At 41.2% G+C, this 18,617-nt stretch overlaps 1 protein-coding gene across 2 annotated transcripts in view; it reads left to right on the plus strand.

Annotated features, from left to right (window-relative positions):
* The window catches only part of DOCK11 (dedicator of cytokinesis 11), a 525,243-nt gene that overhangs the window by 213,051 nt on the left and 293,575 nt on the right, over positions 1–18,617 (plus strand). For both annotated transcript variants that reach the window (XM_073599152.1, XM_073599153.1), the window contains one exon: positions 4,074–4,121. In XM_073599152.1, the coding sequence (XP_073455253.1) occupies positions 4,074–4,121 (48 nt within the window). The remainder of the gene's footprint in view (positions 1–4,073; positions 4,122–18,617) is intronic.

Consider the following 18,617-nt stretch of genomic DNA (forward strand, 5'->3'; position numbering starts at 1 on the left):
TACCAGTCAAACTAATGGAGATAGACAGGATTGCCCTCACACCTCGCAAAGCTGATGAACCACTGCATGATATAATCGCCAAATTTCAAGGAACAACTAGCTGCAGCTAGAACAAAAGATTCACTGATTTTCCAGGGATATACCTATCAACTTTTTGCTGATCTATCTCAACTCACCATCTCTAAGCGTCGGGCTTTGAAGCCACTTCTTCAAGTTTTAAAGCGACATCAAATCACCTATCAATGGGGCTTTCCATTTTCAATTCGCTTCACTTACCATGGATCTAAATATGTCTGCCGTTCTGCTGAAGAACTCCATTCTTCTTTACAAAACATCCAATTTCTAGAATACCCTTTCAAACAAAGCAATGCATGAAATCAAATGGTTACCTGTTCCCTGCAAAAATCAGCTGGTATTGAAGGAAATAAAAGTCGCCAGAGACAATCAAAACGTGGTCGTTTTCCTTCTCCTACGCCAACTCCTGAGTTCTCTATGGACTGACTTTTTTCTTTTTGTTTGACTCAAAGTCAGGTATTTTTATATGTATGTACTCAATTTGTTAATCTTTGTTATATTTAAAACATAATAAACAAATTTGATGAGAAAAAGATCAAGAGGTAATCGGCAGACCTTTTTCGGTCATGCTTCTCGACTGAAGCCGTCCGAACGGGCCGAATGTCAGCTGATTTCTATGTGGGCTGACAACACACAACATTTTTTGTTGACTGAGTGATGTCAGCCCTGCCCAGGTTTTTCTTGCCAAATGACAGACATGCAGTATAATCCAATCTAAGAACTGCTTAATATAACACATGTAATGTGAATTTCTAACATGTTCAACAGATTTTTTTGGCACTTTTCAAAAAGATATAATAAAACACTTCAGACTGTATATTTAACAGACCAAAAGGGAGCACTGTTAGGGTTTAGCATAAGTAGTCGGTTGTTATTACACCAGACCATAGGAGATACTCAGGTCGAGGAATGCCCCAAACATAGCTTTCTTTTTACACAATTTGGAAACTCGTCCTGCTACCTGAGTGCCCTGTGTACTTCTTGTTGCTTGCTGCATGATATACGTTGAGCGGAGAGGATGGCAAAATCAAGGAAGCCATAGGAGACTGTGCAAAAGCAAGAAATTCAAAAGCAGAATAATTCTAACCAGAAGTATCAGAAATTAAGTTAGCCTGTCATAACTGAAATTCAAGAACTGCTATTACTAACTGGTAATGAACCACTAGTTTCAAGAGTTGCCATATCTCTGACTTTGAAAATGTTGAAAATTAAAATGCTCTTATGGGGCGTACACACGGTCGAACTTTTCGGCTACAAAAGTCCGACAGCCCGTCCGCCAAACTTTCGACGGACTTTTGGCCGACTTGCGGCGGACTTTCTAACGAACGGACTTGCCTACATACGATCACAAAAAAGTCCGACGGATTCGTACGTGATGACGTACACCGCACTAAAATAAGGAAGTTGATAACCAGTAGCCAATAGCTGCCCTAGCGTGGGTTTTTGTCCGTCAGACTAGCATACAGACGAGCGGATTTCTGGGTCCGGTGGAGTTACGACGTAAAGATTTGAAGCAAGTTCCAAATCTAAAGTCCGTCAGATTTGCGACTGGAAAAGTCCGGGGAAGTCCACACACGATCGGAAAGTCCAGGGAAGCCCACACATGATCGGATTGTCAGCCGGATTTGGTCCATCGGCGTCCGTCGGACTTTTGTGGCCAAAAAGTCCGACCGTATGTACGCCCCATAAGAAGAGTCAGAGGTCTTTATCCACATGACTGTTTAAGATCAGTGATTTGAATTATTGAAGCTAGAGGGGTTAGCATGACTGCCAGGTAACATTTGTAGAATAGCATGCCTGAAATGGCAGCTTCCATGTTTCTCCCTGGAAAGGATTGCATTAGTATCACCCTCCTAGCAGATAATGCTAGGTATATCTAGTTTTTACAGTTGCGTTGCCCTTCCATGTGCTTCTTGCTGTGAAGGCCAGTTATAGATGGGGGCAGGGGCCACTTGTTTGTTACTGGTAAAATATTGGTGAGGGGCTACACTGGACACCTTTGCTGCCATTGTGCTACATGCTGGGTGTCTGGTGTGCCCTTGTGCCTTTAAGGAGGACTGGGCTACCTCTAGGCCCACCTGCCCTCTATCTATCCATTAGAATGCATGTGCTCCCACTGTTGAAGACTCTCAAAAATTTACAAGAGATAGGACTGCAGGTAATACAGGGTGCCGTGAAGGGGCCCTACAGCTTACGCATGCATTTGCAAATGTGTGCTAACTAAACACCTGTTTTTAACGCATACTGTTAGACAAGTTAATTTGGTTGGTGAGCTGAGCTGGTAATTTCCCCTGGTTTTGTCTTGCATATCTAGTTTTTGGCCAAAAAAATACTACAGATACTGTAGCTGCTGACTTTTAATATTAGGACACTTACCTGTCCATGAATCCAGTGGTGTCCTCACAGAACCAATTTTTCAATCGGCTATCGGTGCTGCTGCTGCCGCCATCTTGGCTAAGGGAAACCGGCAGCTCCCTACTGCGCATGCATGATGTGCATTGTGCTTTGTAAATGGCCCAAAGCTGGGGCAAGGAGGAGGGGGGCTTCCGATTGAGTTCGCTGCGGTGAGCTTAGCCATGAGTGGGAGCGATGACCTGTCAAAACCAGATACCTGCTCCCTCTTCCCCCCGAAAGGTGCCAAATGTTTACTATGTGGAATGCCACATATTTATGATTATGCTGTTATTTTCACCATTCCCCGTCCTCTATTTTATCATGGGATTTTTGGTTGTTGGGTACAAGAGTAATTTTTTCATGCTACTTGGCCCATGAGGACTGGGCCTATTTTTATTTTTTTGGGGGGGGGATGTAGCATCCTCCTGGCATATGATGCTAGGTAAATCTAGTTTTTGCTTCTTCTTCTTCTTCTTCTTCTGCTTCTGTAATCAAGGAAGCAGTGATCATTTGTCCTTGCCTGTTCATGGTTTCACAGGCTGGGAGTTTAATTGCTTCCCCCTGCCTCTGAAAGAAGCTTCCAAAGCTTAGAGAGGGGGATTCAAGTAACCAATCTGTATATTTATCATTCTCCAGCCAATCCCTGGAGAGGAGTGTCCAGAAGGGGGCAGTCTGAAGCACTGAAGACCTGGGTTCGTTCTCTCTCTCCAGGAGGGTTCCAGAGCCCTCTGGCAGCCCATGGACTGTGCAGCTGTTCTAGAGGCCTCAGCTGTGTCAGGGCTGAGAGCCTGCATGGTTTTGCATAGAAGCTGATTGCAGGACTTCACCACAAGGGATCGGGTCTGGAGAAAGACTGTCTCACTCACTGGACCATGTCCAGGGGAAACTGGAAGGTGGCAGCTGTCCAGGGGACTTGTGCTTAAAGGCCCAAAATTTACCCTTGTGACTGTGCAGTTTTTTTGGAAATTGCACTGGCTACCAGTAGTTGTGTATTGGATTAAGGTAACCAGATGCCAAAGAAACGTGCCTCATGATCCCCAGCTATGAGGTCTTAGCCTGTTCAGAAAGTTACCTCATGGTGTTCAGCTGTGGAGTTTAGACTGTCCAACATCTACGTTTACTTAAGGAGAAGATTGTTCTCTAACTGCTGTGCTAATTGTGCTAATTGTTTTGGAGTATCCCATGCCCTAACCCCTCTCCTGTTTAAAGTTTTGCAAGCATTACATTTCAAAAAGACATTCCCTAGACTGAGTTATTGGAGCTAAAGTGAATGGACTGGTGCTTACTGGGACGGGCAGCCTATGTACTATTAGGAAAGAACCAGTTAATACCAGCGACCCCTGCAGGGGTAGCTCTACACCTTTAAAAAACCTTTCCAAACCTTTCCGAGCTCACTAGGACAAGAACATAAAAAAGGATGGTGATAGCCCAGTATAAAAGCTTGTATTGCATTGTCTGCCACCAGACCGTATAACATTTAAATGGCAATAGCGGCATCCATGTTTCTCCTATGACAAGATACCCTCATGTGATTTTACTGTTTGGTATGTGAGAAAACCTCTGTCAATTTTAATAATGTTTCTTCCTTCTCTGTTCAACTGCAGGGCCTGCTTATTCCACTTCCGCTATGTAGGGAAGAGAAGCATTGCCAGGTACAGTATTGATTTGTTGTAAACCACCAAATGTGTGCTTACCCAGTGACTCTAATATTGTAGCTTAAGTTGGTTTTAAATCCAAAGGATGTATAGTTGCAGACAAAAGTCTGCACAATAAGAGGGTGTGTAACCAAAGCAAAACTTTTAATATGTGTTTAAAGTCCAAATGCAGGTTGTAATAAAAAAAAAAAAAAATGGGTGGGGGATTACAGTGTGTCTAGGGGAGAGAAGGTTGCCAGGAGCACCTAAAAGAGGAGGCTTCACGGGGCTGGTTGCACTACTGGGTAAAATCCTGCTGGGGCCAGAAATAAGTTAGGTACTCCTACCTTTACCCGTAGGCAAAAGTGAGCATTTAACCCTTGTCGCTGGGAGAGACCCACTTTTCTGAGGTCAAATGAACACTTAAATCCTAGCAAATCTGAAGGGGTGGGGTATAACAGAGGCTGCTGGGAGCAATCAAAAAGCAGCTGTCTTAATAGATCCTTGAGTGGTGGACAGTTTTACCTAGTGGTGAAAGCATCATTACTATTTTCACATTTCTTTTTTTACATAAACATTTTTGTATATTTGTCTTTTTTTTATACTGTAAGTGAAGGAAAATGGATAGTATATGCCTTAACCTCAGGTTGCAGAACTGACCTAGTATGTTTATAAAGTACAACATAGGGCTTGTTTGCTGCCTTAAAGCAAAACTCTGGGATTTTCAAAAAATTCCCCATTAGTACACCCAAATCTCAGGGACCACCAGTGCCAAATGTCAGGGACCACCAGAGCCAAATGTCAGGGACCACCAGTGCCAAATATCAGGGACCACCAGTGCCAAATGTCAGGGACAACCAGAGCCAAATGTCAGGGATCACCAGAGCCGAATGTCAGGGACCACCAGAGCCAAATGTCAGGTACCACCAGTGCCAAATGTCAGTCCTACCAGTGCAGCTTGTCAGTCCCACCAGTGCCGCATGTCAGTCCCACCAGTGCCGCATGTCAGTCCCACCAGTGCCTCATGTCAGTCCCACCAGTGCCTCATGTCAGTCCCACCAGTGCCTCATGTCAGTCCCACCAGTGCCGCATGTCAGTCCCACCAGTGCAGAGCGGGGATTATTATCAGTAATCACTTGAATGACACAGCGGGGATGTCCCACTATGTCGGGTATAGTATACGAGAAAACAATAAAAACAGATAGATATCTGTGCTACTGAAAAAAGGTACTAATATTGGAAGAGGAAAACAGCCAGCACTATTTGTTGATAAGCAAATATAAAAATATAAAAAGTCCACATGCGGCGCTAATAAACAGCAACAGTCTTTGAAGTATTAAAATAGGAAAAGATGATAATCCCTTCACCAGTTTTCAGTGTGTATAGGGAAGCACACCACACCAAGAGAGAAGGGAGGGGCCGGAAGTGGGCGTTGAGCAGGAGCCGATGCTATCCCCGTGAAGCCTGGAGAGATCCCTCTCCCTGTGATGCAGTCTGGATGAGGCTGCCTCCTGGCCCTACGTGGATCCCCCCCCCCCCGCCCCAGTAAGTAGGTCCTGGCGTGCATGAATATGGCTGAGGACGGCGCCGCTTTAGGAGTCACAACGGGGAAGAGTGCTCCTGGTCCATCAGATTGTGAGAGGAGAAAGGTGAGTCTGGTCTCGGTGGTGGCTGTGGAGAGTCGATGCCTTGCAGGACGGAACACTGACTTCGGGAAGCTGTGCCGAAGGTATGTGCGCACAGTGCTGTGGAGGACAGGCGAGGGGGGTGTAACGCTCTGGAGGTGAGACCCCGCTGACTGCCTGTTACTGCATGTGAGTTTTAGAGAGAAACAAGACACAGGATGCAGTGACCCTTCATGCATCAGATCTACGAGAACGACAAGTAAAATGACTTTTTAAATGTTAAAGGAGAGCCATATGTAACAGATAAGTGAAAACTCTGGCAGACCGGGAATTGACTGCAGACTGACGGATGTACACTGTTACCTGAGTTCCTATGAATGCCTTTATGAAATGCTATATCTATGTTCTTGGTATATGAAACATACAAACCATATGCAAACCACACGCTGACTATATATTGCCTACTACCTATTGACATTGCCTATTGATATTTCAAGTAGGGTGTTGACTGGAGCAGGAACATTTCATTGAAAAATAGGAGGTGAAACAACTGACTGGACTCTTAGCAACGACTAGCCGACGTGTTGGGGCTGTATAAGGTGGAAAAAACTGCACTCGCTTAATTTAAAAAAATAAATAAATTTTTTTTTTAGTCTAGCGACAAAAGCGGCATCAATCGCAAATATCTATAGTCGCAGGTGCACAGTCTATAATGGCGGTTAAAAAGTTTGAACTTTTTTCTTCTATATGACGGCGAGTACCCATGAATTGTCCATAGATTTACTCATAAATCAACCAATATAATTAACACTACACTCAGGTGCCTACAACTAAAAAAAATTAGATAAAGTAGTACTAAAAACAATGTCCTCCCCTCCCCCGCTGTCCCTGCGTGAAGGTGAATAGGGAAGAGTAGGTGGGAAAAAAAAAAAAGAAAAAAAGGGGATAGGCACTAGGATAAAAGTGTTAAAGAACCTGTTAAAGAAGAAATGAGGGGTGAATCTAAAGTGGTCGCTGCTAACCTGCCCAGAGCAAGTGCAAGCCCGGGAACCATTAGAAAATACATGGTACAGGGGAGCGATAAAGAGAGCCCGGGTAAACAATTGGGGGCCAAAAGTAAAACTTCTGAGGGCATATTAAAGACGGGACTGAGAAGTCAGGTGACAGAGCTCGAGATCCCTATGGCAAGTAGCGAGATACTAGACGAGATACTAGACGAAGAAACAACAATGGAACCCCAACAAAAAGAACAGCTTCCAACAAAGGGAGAAATGGCGGAAATGTTCGCGAGGCTGGAAACATCCATAAAAGGAGAAATAGTTGCTTTACATGAAGACATGAACCATCTACTAAAAAGGGTTGAATATGTGGTAAGCTAAGGTGGACAGGCTAAAAAGGTTAAAGGTCCAGATGGAGGAGATACAGAAAGAACAGAGGAACACATTGTACAGAATGGAGGACCAAGAGAACAGGTACAGAAGGAAAAACCTCCGGATCAGAGGACTACCAGAGATATCAGGAGTAAATGAGGAATTGCAAGACAAAATGGACAAAATCTTCGGTCAAATTATAAGTACACCTGGCGTAGGTAGTAAAATAAAGTTTGAAAGAATACATAGAATCAGAAAGCCCCCAGAAATAGCAGGCGATGTCCCAAGAGAAGTTATTGCAAGATTCCACAACTACCAGGATAAAGAACAGATAAAGGTATGTCTGAAAAATAACCAACCAGTAAAGTTCGAGGAGATAAATCTGCAGTTTTTCCCGGACCTGGCAGCGGAGACACTGGCCAGGAGAAGAAGACTGAAATCCCTACTGAATCAGCTTAAATCGCATGACGTTCAATATTCATGGGGCTTCCCAGCCTGCCTAATTGGACGTAAAAAAGGCCGATCGGCAACTCTAAGATTCCCGGAAGATACACCAAAATTCTGCAACCGCCTAGACGTGCCAATGATAGAAATCCCGGTTGGTGGGAAAGAGCTTACAACAGCGAAACTATAGAGGAATAGCAATCCTGGCAACCAGTCTTTAAAGCAAAATGATTATAAGTGAAAATAGAATATAGTGTACGGAATATAGAGGTACTATAAAATTGGAAGGGGGCCTGGGAACGGGCGGGGGGTGGGTTGAGTGTGGGAAGGGAGACAGGGGGAGGGATGAACGGGCATGGGAACCCCTAAACTCTTTTTTGTTTGGGGGAGTAGCGGTTTTAGCGGCGACCACCCTGTGCTCAACCTCTAGGGGGTTAACCGTGGGACCCAGAGGGGATGAGGGGGCCACGGTTTGCAGGGCCATGGGGAGGCCTTTTACCCCCATTTGGGAGGGGAAGGGGATGGGGATGAGGGGGGGGGGCAAGGGACAAAGATAAGAGAGGATACCTACCGGGGAAAAAACAATAAGCAAATTATACAGACCCCTACTCTTATGGAGGGCCTAGCACAGAGTAGTCCGGGAATTGAGAAATAATGTCTAGTTTAAATATAATCTCATATAACGTACGCGGCCTAAATTCTTACATAAAATATGCCAACATAATGGGCGAACTAAAACATCTTAAAGCAAAGGTAGTACTGTTGCAGGAGACACATTTTTCTCAGGGTAAAAAACAAAAAATTTATTCAAAAGATTACCCAGTATGGTTCTATGGAGATTCTCCTGTAAACCGCGCTAAAGGAGTTGCCATAGGGTTTGCCAGGGGAGTAAGGTTCGATTTAGAAGAGAGAAAGACTGACCCAGAAGGGCGTTATTTTTTTTTGAGAGGGAAATTGAATGGAACTGAATGCTCACTGGCAAACATATATGGCCCAAACAAAAATCCAAATAGATACCTTTTGGGGATCTTGATGGATTTTATGGAATTTAAGAAAGGGGGGCCATAATGGCCTGTGACTTTAATTGTTGCTTGGAACCAGGAGAGGACAGTACGTCGCATGCACTGGAGACGGGAAAGGTATGGAGGAATAAAGTGAAACAGAAACTGCAGCAATGTCAACTGGTAGACGTATGGAGGTCGCAGCACATAAACTCAAGGGACTACACATTCCACTCTCCCGTGCATGGGATGTATTCCAGATTAGACTTCTTCCTGATCGAACACAGGTGGTTAGAGGCAGTGACTAGCACAAATATTGGAATTATGACCTTCTCAGACCTTGCGCCTGTGAGTTTACAACTGAATATTGGTGAGCCTCTAGCAAAGAGTAATATATGGAAGTTAAATGAAGACTTATTGCATGATAAAAAAATAGAAAACCAATTAAGAAAAGAACTTGAACTGTATTTTAAGATGAATGAATCTGAGGAGATATCAGAGGCCATTGTCTGGGAGGCCCATAAAGCCTATATCAGGGGCATCTTTATTAAAGCTGGGTCGGAAAAAAAGAAAAAATTTAAGCAAGAGAAAATAGCTTTAACAGAAGAAATACATGATCTCGAACAACAGCATAAGTTAACTGGGGAGGCGGAGGTGCTATTAAATCTTTATCGTAAAAAGAGAGGCCATGAGGGACCTATTAGAACAAGAGGCACGAGCGGTATACAACCTAATTAAGAAAGAAAGGTACTTGGGCGGGAACAAACATGGGAAATATCTTGCAAAGTTATTAAAAAAAAGGAAAACAACTAACTATATCGAGAAAATAAAGACAAAGACAGGGGAAATGAGATATAAAACCAGAGAAATTGCCAAGATCTTTCAAGACTACTATGGGGAGCTATATTCAATTAACAAGAAGAATACAATAGATGAGGACAAAAAAAAAAGGGGGAAAATAAAAGCCTACTTAAAAGACATAGGATTAACTAAAATAGCAGAAAACAAAAGTAGGGATCTAGAGGCCCCATAACAGAAGAAGAGGTAAAAAAAGCGATCAAAGAAACATCGGCCGGTAAAAGTCCTGGGCCCGATGGCTTGACATTGTTATACTATAAAAAATTCCAGGACTTATTAATCCCTAAATTGTGTTCCTACACAAATGGGATTGGGGTTAAATGGGAAATGAGGAGGGAGGCGTTGGAGGCCAATATCACTATTATCCCTAAAGAAGGTAAAGATAGCACATTCTGCTCGAGTTATAGACCTATATCGCTCCTAAATACGGATACAAAGTTATTCGCAAAAGTACTAGCTGGGAGAATGAAAAACATAATGAACGAGATGGTAGACCCAGATCAAGTTGGGTTTATCCCAGGAAGAGAAGGGAGGGACAGTGGTATCAGAACACTTCTGGCAGTGCAAAGGATTAAAGACAGTGGAGCCCCAGGACTACTCCTGTCAATAGATACTGAAAAAGCATTCGACAGGGTGGACTGGGGCTTCTTGCAGAGCACGTTAGAAGAGATAGGTCTTGGGCCGAATATGTCCAGATGAATAAAGGCTTTATATCTAAGACCTACTGCGAGGGTTAAGGTAAATGGAGCACTTTCTGAGCTGTTTGAAATGTTCAACGGCACAAGACAGGGGTGCCCACTATCCCCTATGCTGTTTGTGTTAGCGCTAGAACCCCTTTTAACAAAGATAAGACAGAACCTGGCTATCAGGGGAGTAGAAGTCAGAGAAGAGGTTCATAAATTGGCGGCCTTTGCTGACGACATTTTATTTTATATAACTTGCCCTAGGATTACCCTTCCAAATTTGATCTCCACATTAAAAGACTATGGAGAATTATCTAACTTCAAGATAAACCCAGCTAAATCAGAAACTCTAGAGATTAATAAAGGTAAAACAGGGGAATTCTCTTATCAAAAGAACTTCCCATTTGTGTGGGGGGAAAAAGAACTCAAGTATCTAGGAGTTAAGATAACTCAAGAGAGACACTATATCAATCTAGTTTTGTCCCCTTTCTCAATGAGATCAAAGAGGAGTTGAATAGAATTACAAGAGGTCAGCTATCGTGGGGAGGTAGAATTAATATACTCAAGATGGCAATCCTACCCAAAATTATGTATAAGATGCAAATGCTTCCAGTTCCACTCCCACTGGCCTATCTTAAAACATTGCATACATTATTTTTAAAGTTTATTTGGAGAGGGAAAAAAAACATGTATAAGTTTTGCACAATTGAAAAAAGATAAGGAGAAGGGGGGGTGAGGGGCTCCGGACATTATAAGTTATTATGAGGCAATTGTATTATCACAAACAATAGAATGGGCAAAAAATAATAAGGAAAAACGGGTTAAAATGGTTAGCACGATTTCAAAAGTTATATTGGGAAAGATAATATGGATCCCACCACAATATAGAAAACTTAGCACGGACACACATGATATCACTAGACATGCACTAAAAGTTTGGGATAATCTGCACAAAAGGGAGAAATGGGAGTTCAACTCACCCTTAATCCCATTGAAGGATACAGAATACTTCACTCCGGGAATTGAGGAATTGTTTGGAAAATGGATTCTACAAGAGAAAGTCCAACTAAAAGATGTGATGGAACAGGGTAAAATTTGCACATACCAGGATTTAAAAAATAAAGATGAACTTATGGCTATAGACCGATGACGATATAGGCAATTAAACCACTTTATTGAAACCCTCCCACAACCCGTTAGATCAGACAAAAACTTACGTCACCTGGAGCAACTGTGTGTCGATAAAGTAGGGAAGAGGGGGATTTCCAAGATTTACAGAGTGTTAATAGAATTGAAGGGATCCGAGATACCGCCATATATTAAGAAGTGGGAGATAGAACTGGATATACAGCTCAAAGAATCTGAGATAGGGAAGCTACTGAGGCGGGCATATGCCACATCGGTTAATTGTAAGACGAGAGAGTTAAACTACAAGTGCCTGGCGAGATGGTATATAACCCCTGATAGAGCACATAAGTTCCAGAGTAAAACATCGCAAAACTGTTGGCGGGGGTGCAAAGAGATTGGAACAATGGCGTATATTTGGTGGCATTGCCTGGAAATTAAAAAATTTTGGGGGGAGACCAGGCAAATTATCAAAGAGATAACCAATATTGGAGTGCCAGATGACCCATGGGGATGTTTATTTCATGGGATTAGAATGCCAACTAGGAAGTATTTGAGAACACTATTACCACAACTTTTGGATGCGGCCAAAAGCCTTATACCTAAATATTGGCAGGAAAAAAGGAGACCTAAGCTGCAGGATTGGTTTAATAAAATCAATGAAACCCAAAATCTTGAATATCTTAAGGTTCAGCAAGGGGACGGGAATGGAAAAATATGAAGAGAAATGGAGGGGGTGGGTAGAGTATAAGTGCTCAATTAGGTGCGCCGAGGTTATGGGTCAATAAAGAAAAAACGAAGTGTGGCCTCACAGAAGATGGGTAATTTGTTGCAGTATAAGAGGTAAGGATAAGAAAAGACTAGAACCGAGAGGAGTAGAGGGCGGGTGAGGGGGGGGGAGTGTTTGGGGGGGGGGGGCGAGGGGTTGGGTATATCCGGGGTAACTATGTTTTTGTATGTGTATTAAGGGCTGGCGTCAGCCGAAGTTAGGTCCTATCTAACGTAATACGATGTAATAGATTTATTAAAATTCAATAGGGATAAAGAAAAAAAAAAAAAGAGAGGATTGTAAAAATGCCACAATGATGTGAAAACGAGTAAGGACGAAGTTGAACTGTAAAGTTGAAAAAAGTCTCTTGGAAAAGGTTCACTGAAGTGGAAAAAAAAATCTGCTTACCAGATATCAGCAAGCGATAGGCATTGATTAATAACTTCCCAAGGGATCACATCTGAACTCGTCAATCACCAGTAAGTAGATGGTTAAAATACACTGCAAAGCTTGCCTTCATTCACTTGTTAGATCATCTACATTTACATGGCAGATAGTGTGGATGAATGTGGCATAAATTGACCACAAAAAACATAAAGAAAGAACATATAAAAAACACTCGGATGAAACACGTCAGGCTGGTTATGAGACACAAGCACGCTGAATGCTGCGGCTGTTTTGTTTTATGATGCTCGTTCTCTTTGTACATGTAAGTTGCTACAATAAATGCTTTCACAAGTGAGAGGGGCTTTACTGTATGCTGCTTTATTTCCATTTGGTGATGATATCCCCTTGTTTGGGTGAGACACCCACTGACTGCTAGAAGTTTACTGCTTTGTTGCTGCCTGGGACAAGTGAATGGATGCAAACATGTGAAAATAAACTCCACGCCAATGTTACATAAAAAAATAAATATAAATTGCAAATAAGCTGCTCCCCTGAAAAGTGATTAAACACTCCTGGGTACAAAAAACGTGAGAAAAGGGGGCGCTAGTTAGATCATCCACATTTACATAGCAGATAATGTGAATGAATGTGGCATAACTGAACCACAAAAAACATAAAGACCATATGAAAACACTCCTTATGATGAGAATCTTGAATTAGGTGAAAATAAAAATATACAAATATACAAGTGCTGAAAAAAAAAACCCCACAGTCCCACGAGAAAACTTGATTTTCCAGTTCCAGAGAATTATTGCAAGGTAATCTTATTTTCTAAGCTTGATAGTGAGCAATCCTTCATCACATCAATAACATACACCCAACGTGAGCAGATGGAAAAGCTGATTACCAGATGTATTTGACTTCTTTAGTTAAAAAGAAAGTCAAATATCGCTTTGGCAGGATAATGCCTGCTCGCATATAAGTGAAGCTCGGAGATGTACAGGGAACCTCCTCCCCAGAGTATAAGCCAGGATATGCAAAAACAATCAAAAAACATCCATAGCGTGATACTGTTTAATAAAACATGAAAATAAAAAGAGAAGCCAAGTGGCTCCTTACAGGGGCTGCTGGCTTGTCATACATGGATAAGGTGGATCTGTACCGCATGCACCTCCGTGAAGAGTGTGCGTTCCACCGACCACAGCAGACAACCAGAAACCTGGATATGGCATAGAGCAAACCTGACCAGGTACCGACTCGACGTACGTTTCGTGATTACGTCTTCAGAAGGCGTACTGTACCTGGTCACTAGACGTCATGTTATTTATAGTGCTCAATCTGATTGTTAAAAAGATATGGATGCCTGCGCAGCCGCAGTGCCGGTTTACATGTGCACCCATCTAGTCATCATATAAAAGGATAAATACGGCATACTTAACAAGACACATAGGGATTATGGATAGTGTTGAAAGACATACATATTGCAGTAGTGGGCTCAAAAATAAAAATAAAATTGCAAATAGGAAAATAAAAATAAAATAAAAATGGAATATAAAATATAAAATTAAAAGAATATAAACAAAAAAAACCCTTGCTACTCAATAGATAGGTGTAAAATCTTAGTGAAAGACCAAGAAAGACCTATGTTTGAAAAAATAAACCTTAACGTGATAAAAAACTACACCCATCCCCCATGGGAGGTAACATAAGATACCCATATGTGATTAAGCAATGAGAATGCTAATGAATATCTAAATGATAAATATACATTCAAGTAGGATATTCTGTTTAATAAGTACATATCCTATTCATAAATAATTATCTTGAGAAACCCCTAGAGGGCAGCACTAATGATTTAATCATTGGATAAAAAGCAGCTCAAATCCAGCTCGATGTTCATGCCATATGGCTGGATATTGTGTAATTTATACAACCATTTAGTCTCGTTTTGTGAAACTGCTCTCTTCATATGTGTTCCCCTCCAATGTTTAGAAATCTTGTCAATTCCATAAAAAGTACAGAGTGTGGGGTCACTGTTATGAAATTCTTTGAAGTGTCTAGACACACTATGGTTAGGGAATCCTTTTTTGATGTTTGTCAGATGCTCATTTATTCTGGCTCTAAGTTGTCGTGTTGTTCAACCTACGTATTGGAGTGAGCAAGGGCACTCCAAGACATAGGTGACTTGATCTGAATTGCATGTAATCAGGGGTTTGATTTTAAAACTATCTTTGGTGACCATAGATTGGAAGTGTGAGATTTTTTGGGGGGCCCCAGATTTTCTAGTGGTTCTACAGGCCTTACACCTGGTACAGAAATAGAATCCGGAACCATCCAAAAAAGCGGATGTTTTTTTACGAGGATCTGGTACATTTCTAGCTATTTTGTTTCTTAAACCTGGAGCCCTCCTATAAATGAATTTCAGTTTGGAAGGAATAGATAAGCTTAGATCTTTATCTTTTAAGAATATAGGCCAGAATTTCTTAAAGATGGACTCGACCTGTTTATATTGCCTATGGAAACCTGACACAAAAGCCACCTGGTCCTGGTATTCCCTTTTGGGCCTTGTTGTCAGGAGAGATTGCCTATCAATTGAGGACACCTTCCGTAGCACTTGATTCAGTGTCTCCAATTTATAGCCTTTCTCTAGGAACCTTTCTGTCAAAATTCCTGCTTGTAGAAAAAACATCATTATTACAGTTGCGCCTTAGTCTCTTGTACTGTCCCTTGGGGACAGCCCCTATCCAATGTGAATGGTGGCAACTGTGTGGGGGCACAAAGCCATTTCTATCAGTGGCCTTGAAAAATGTTTTTGTCTCAAAAATGTTGTTATTTTTGGTTATGGTAAGGTCCAAGTAGTTCACAGCTGAATCACTTGCTTCAGCCGTGAACTTTAGACCATACCGATTATGATTCATTTCTGTCAAAAATAAATCAAAACTGGCCTGTGACCCTCTCCAGAACAAATTAATATCATCAATATACCTTTTATAAAAATAAAGCGATTGATTTCTGTTGTTGAAGATAGTTTCGTGCTCCCACTTATTCAACACTACATTGGCCACACTAGGTGCATAGCGTGCCCCCATAGCTATACCTCCAGTCTGGTTATAGTATTCACCTTTGGCCCAAAAATAGTTATTAGCCATGGCAAGTTTCAAGCCTTGGATGAGATACTTAATCTGGGACCTTTTTAGAGTGGATTCTCTTCCTAGAGCCCATTCCAGTGCTACCAAAGCATCATTGTGTTGGATATTGGTATACAGAGACTCGATGTCCACCGTTACCATAAGTAGATCCTTGGTGGCATCCATGCCTTGGAGCAGTACAATAAGATCCCTGCTATCTTTAAGATAGGATGGACTATGAGCAACGAATGGTTTGAAAAACCCATCCAGATACTCGCTTAGTCTGGAGAAAAGGGGATTAATCCCACTAATTATGGTGCATGTTTTATTCTTATGGATTTTTGGCACTATATACAGTACTGGGACTTTAGGAGCATGTAAAATTAAGTAGGCTGCTTCTTTTTGGTTAAAGAAATTGATGGTTCAATCCCTCTGTGACCCAATTTACCAGCTCTGATTTGAGTCATGCCGTAGGGTCTCCATTAAGTTTTCTATATGTGGCTGTATCACTGAGTAGCCTTTGTATTTCATCATAGTAGTACTCTTTTTTGACTACCACCAGTCCCCCCCCCCCCTTGTCTGCCGGTCTGACCACTATTTGTTTGTTTTCCTCCAACCGTTTGATTCCTTCCCATATTCGTTTATTTGAAGTGCATTTGTGAATTTGTAATTCCCTAATCTCATCCTGTACCATATTTTTAAAGATCTCTATGTGGTGGTTCATCCCCTTTTTAGGGTTGAAAACAGAATTGTTTCTCAATCCACTATGTAAAAAAAGGGTATCACTGGTTCCCTCTGATGTGTAGTTTGACCAGGGAAATGTTTTTTAATATTTAGTTTCCTGATATATTTTTCAATATCAATGAACAGTTCAAACTTATCTTTATCTGGTGCAAATTTCAACCCCTGACTTAGTACTTCTAATTCTTGATCTGAGAACTCAACTCCTGCTAAGTTGAAAATACCCTGATTTAGTTGTCTTTTCCCTTTTCTTTCCCCCTTCGTCCTCTCCTACCTCTTTTTCTATACGTTCTTTGGGGAGTTTTGGGGAATTGGGCAGGATTCGGTAGGGTTCCTTCCAGCCTCTCCATTCTAACCCCTGATGTTGGTTCAGGTGGGGTGCTAGTCTTCCCCTAAAATTCCCTCTAAAGCCCCCTTGCGGTGGTCTAGGGGGATATTGGTTCCGATTATGTTCGTAATAATGATAATCAGATGATCTATTATCCAACGGTGCAAATCTGTTGTATGTATGCAGACGCGCCTCTGATGATATCCACTCAGATGAAACATGTCAGTCTGGCTATGAGACACAAGCATGCTGAATGCCGCGGCTGTTTTGTTTTATGATGATTGTTCTCTTTGACTGTACATGTAAGTTGCTACAATAAATCCTTTCACAAGTGAGACAAGCTTCACTATATGCTGCTTTATTTCCACCACTCTAATTCTGGAATATACTCCTAAACAGTATTTCTGTCAGCCTTAGTGGCGGGTTCGAAATGATTGTGAGTCACATAAGATCCAATGTGTATAAATTTGGATTAGGTTTATAAATCACCAATTGGAAAAGTTGATGAAATGGCCACACTCTTTACAATGTCTTATTTTATGCATTTTTACATTAGGATTGAAAATGTTTTTACATTGGCACCATTTAACTTAAAGTATATGTGAACCCTTACCTTGTGAAACAGCCCATTCAGTTAAACAACCCATTCGTTTGTGTGTGTACATCTATATCTACATATATATATCTATATATCTATGTCTATATCTATATCTATAGCTCTCTCTCTCTCTCTATATATATATATATAGATATATATAGATAAATATATATATCTATATATATCTATATATATCTATATATATATAGATATATATATAGATATATATAGATATATATATATATATAGATATATATATCTATATATATACACACTGTATATTATACTGTAAACACATTTTTCTTTTTTCTTTTTTTTTAAGTGATCACATGACCTCTGTTCTCAGCTATATAAGGGGCATTGAGAGAAGAGGGTGGAGAAACAGCAATACATTGATCTTACCAGTGAATGGCAGTGCAGGGGGACGTGTCAGCACAAGCCTGATCATTGGAGGACAGGCAGGCTGAGCTCCCTGCACAGCTAGAAAACTGACTATGCTGAAATGGATGATCTGTCAAGACCAGTGTGGCCAGTTTGAAATAGGAAAACAGGGGGACTGTCAGGAACACCAGGTATTTCACACAAAATAAGCAATACAAAGAGAACGGGATAATTTTTAACACATGTACATGGTACAACAGAGGCATATCAGGAATATGAAATGTTGAGGTAACATATTTTTTAAATTTAGTGTATTGATGACTTGCTAGATAGAAAATGCTAGATATCTGTCATGTTGATCCCGCGTCTTCAATACCTTCTGAGAAGTTGTCAAAAGATAAGGAGTTCTGACTTTACTCTGACTTTCTGATATGTATTCTTGTTTTAGGTTAGGGGCTCAAAAAGCACGGATGCCAAACAGGCAGTTAGAAAATAAAATTTATAGAAGAGAGGTCAGAAGAGGCAGTCTCCTATTTCTCTCAGTTCGCTTAGTGTCAGAGAGCAAAAAGAACATGAAAACATATTAAAAACACATACTAGTTCACCAGGAGATACAGGGAACCCATAAAGGGATATAAAAACCGGTGTTATGTTATCCCTCATTTTGATGCTTGTAAGGATTCTGGGAAAAGGTTTTCAACCACTGTAACTCTCACACTTGTATACTCCTATTGATTAGAGCAATTTTCATACTCCTGCTATAGACCTGTTAATTCGTCATTAACTTTCTGTCATTAATTAAAGTAGAATCATAGGCAAACATTTTAAAAATGCAAAAGAATGTTCAGCATTAAAAGTTACCACCTTGTTTATTTTTTATATTGTTATTTCTCCTGAAAATCATACTAAATACCTTTTAACTTTGCCAGTGCTCACTGCTGTCATTTCCTGTAATGCCGTGTACACACAAGCGGAATGTCCAACAGAAAAAGTCCGATGGGAGCTTTTCATCGTATATTCCGATCGTGTGTATGCCCCATCGGATTCTTACGTCGAAAATTCTGACGGACCTAGAA

Source organism: Aquarana catesbeiana, linkage group LG09 (assembly GCF_042186555.1).
Source record: "Aquarana catesbeiana isolate 2022-GZ linkage group LG09, ASM4218655v1, whole genome shotgun sequence".
NCBI classification, from domain to species: Eukaryota; Metazoa; Chordata; class Amphibia; order Anura; family Ranidae; genus Aquarana; species Aquarana catesbeiana.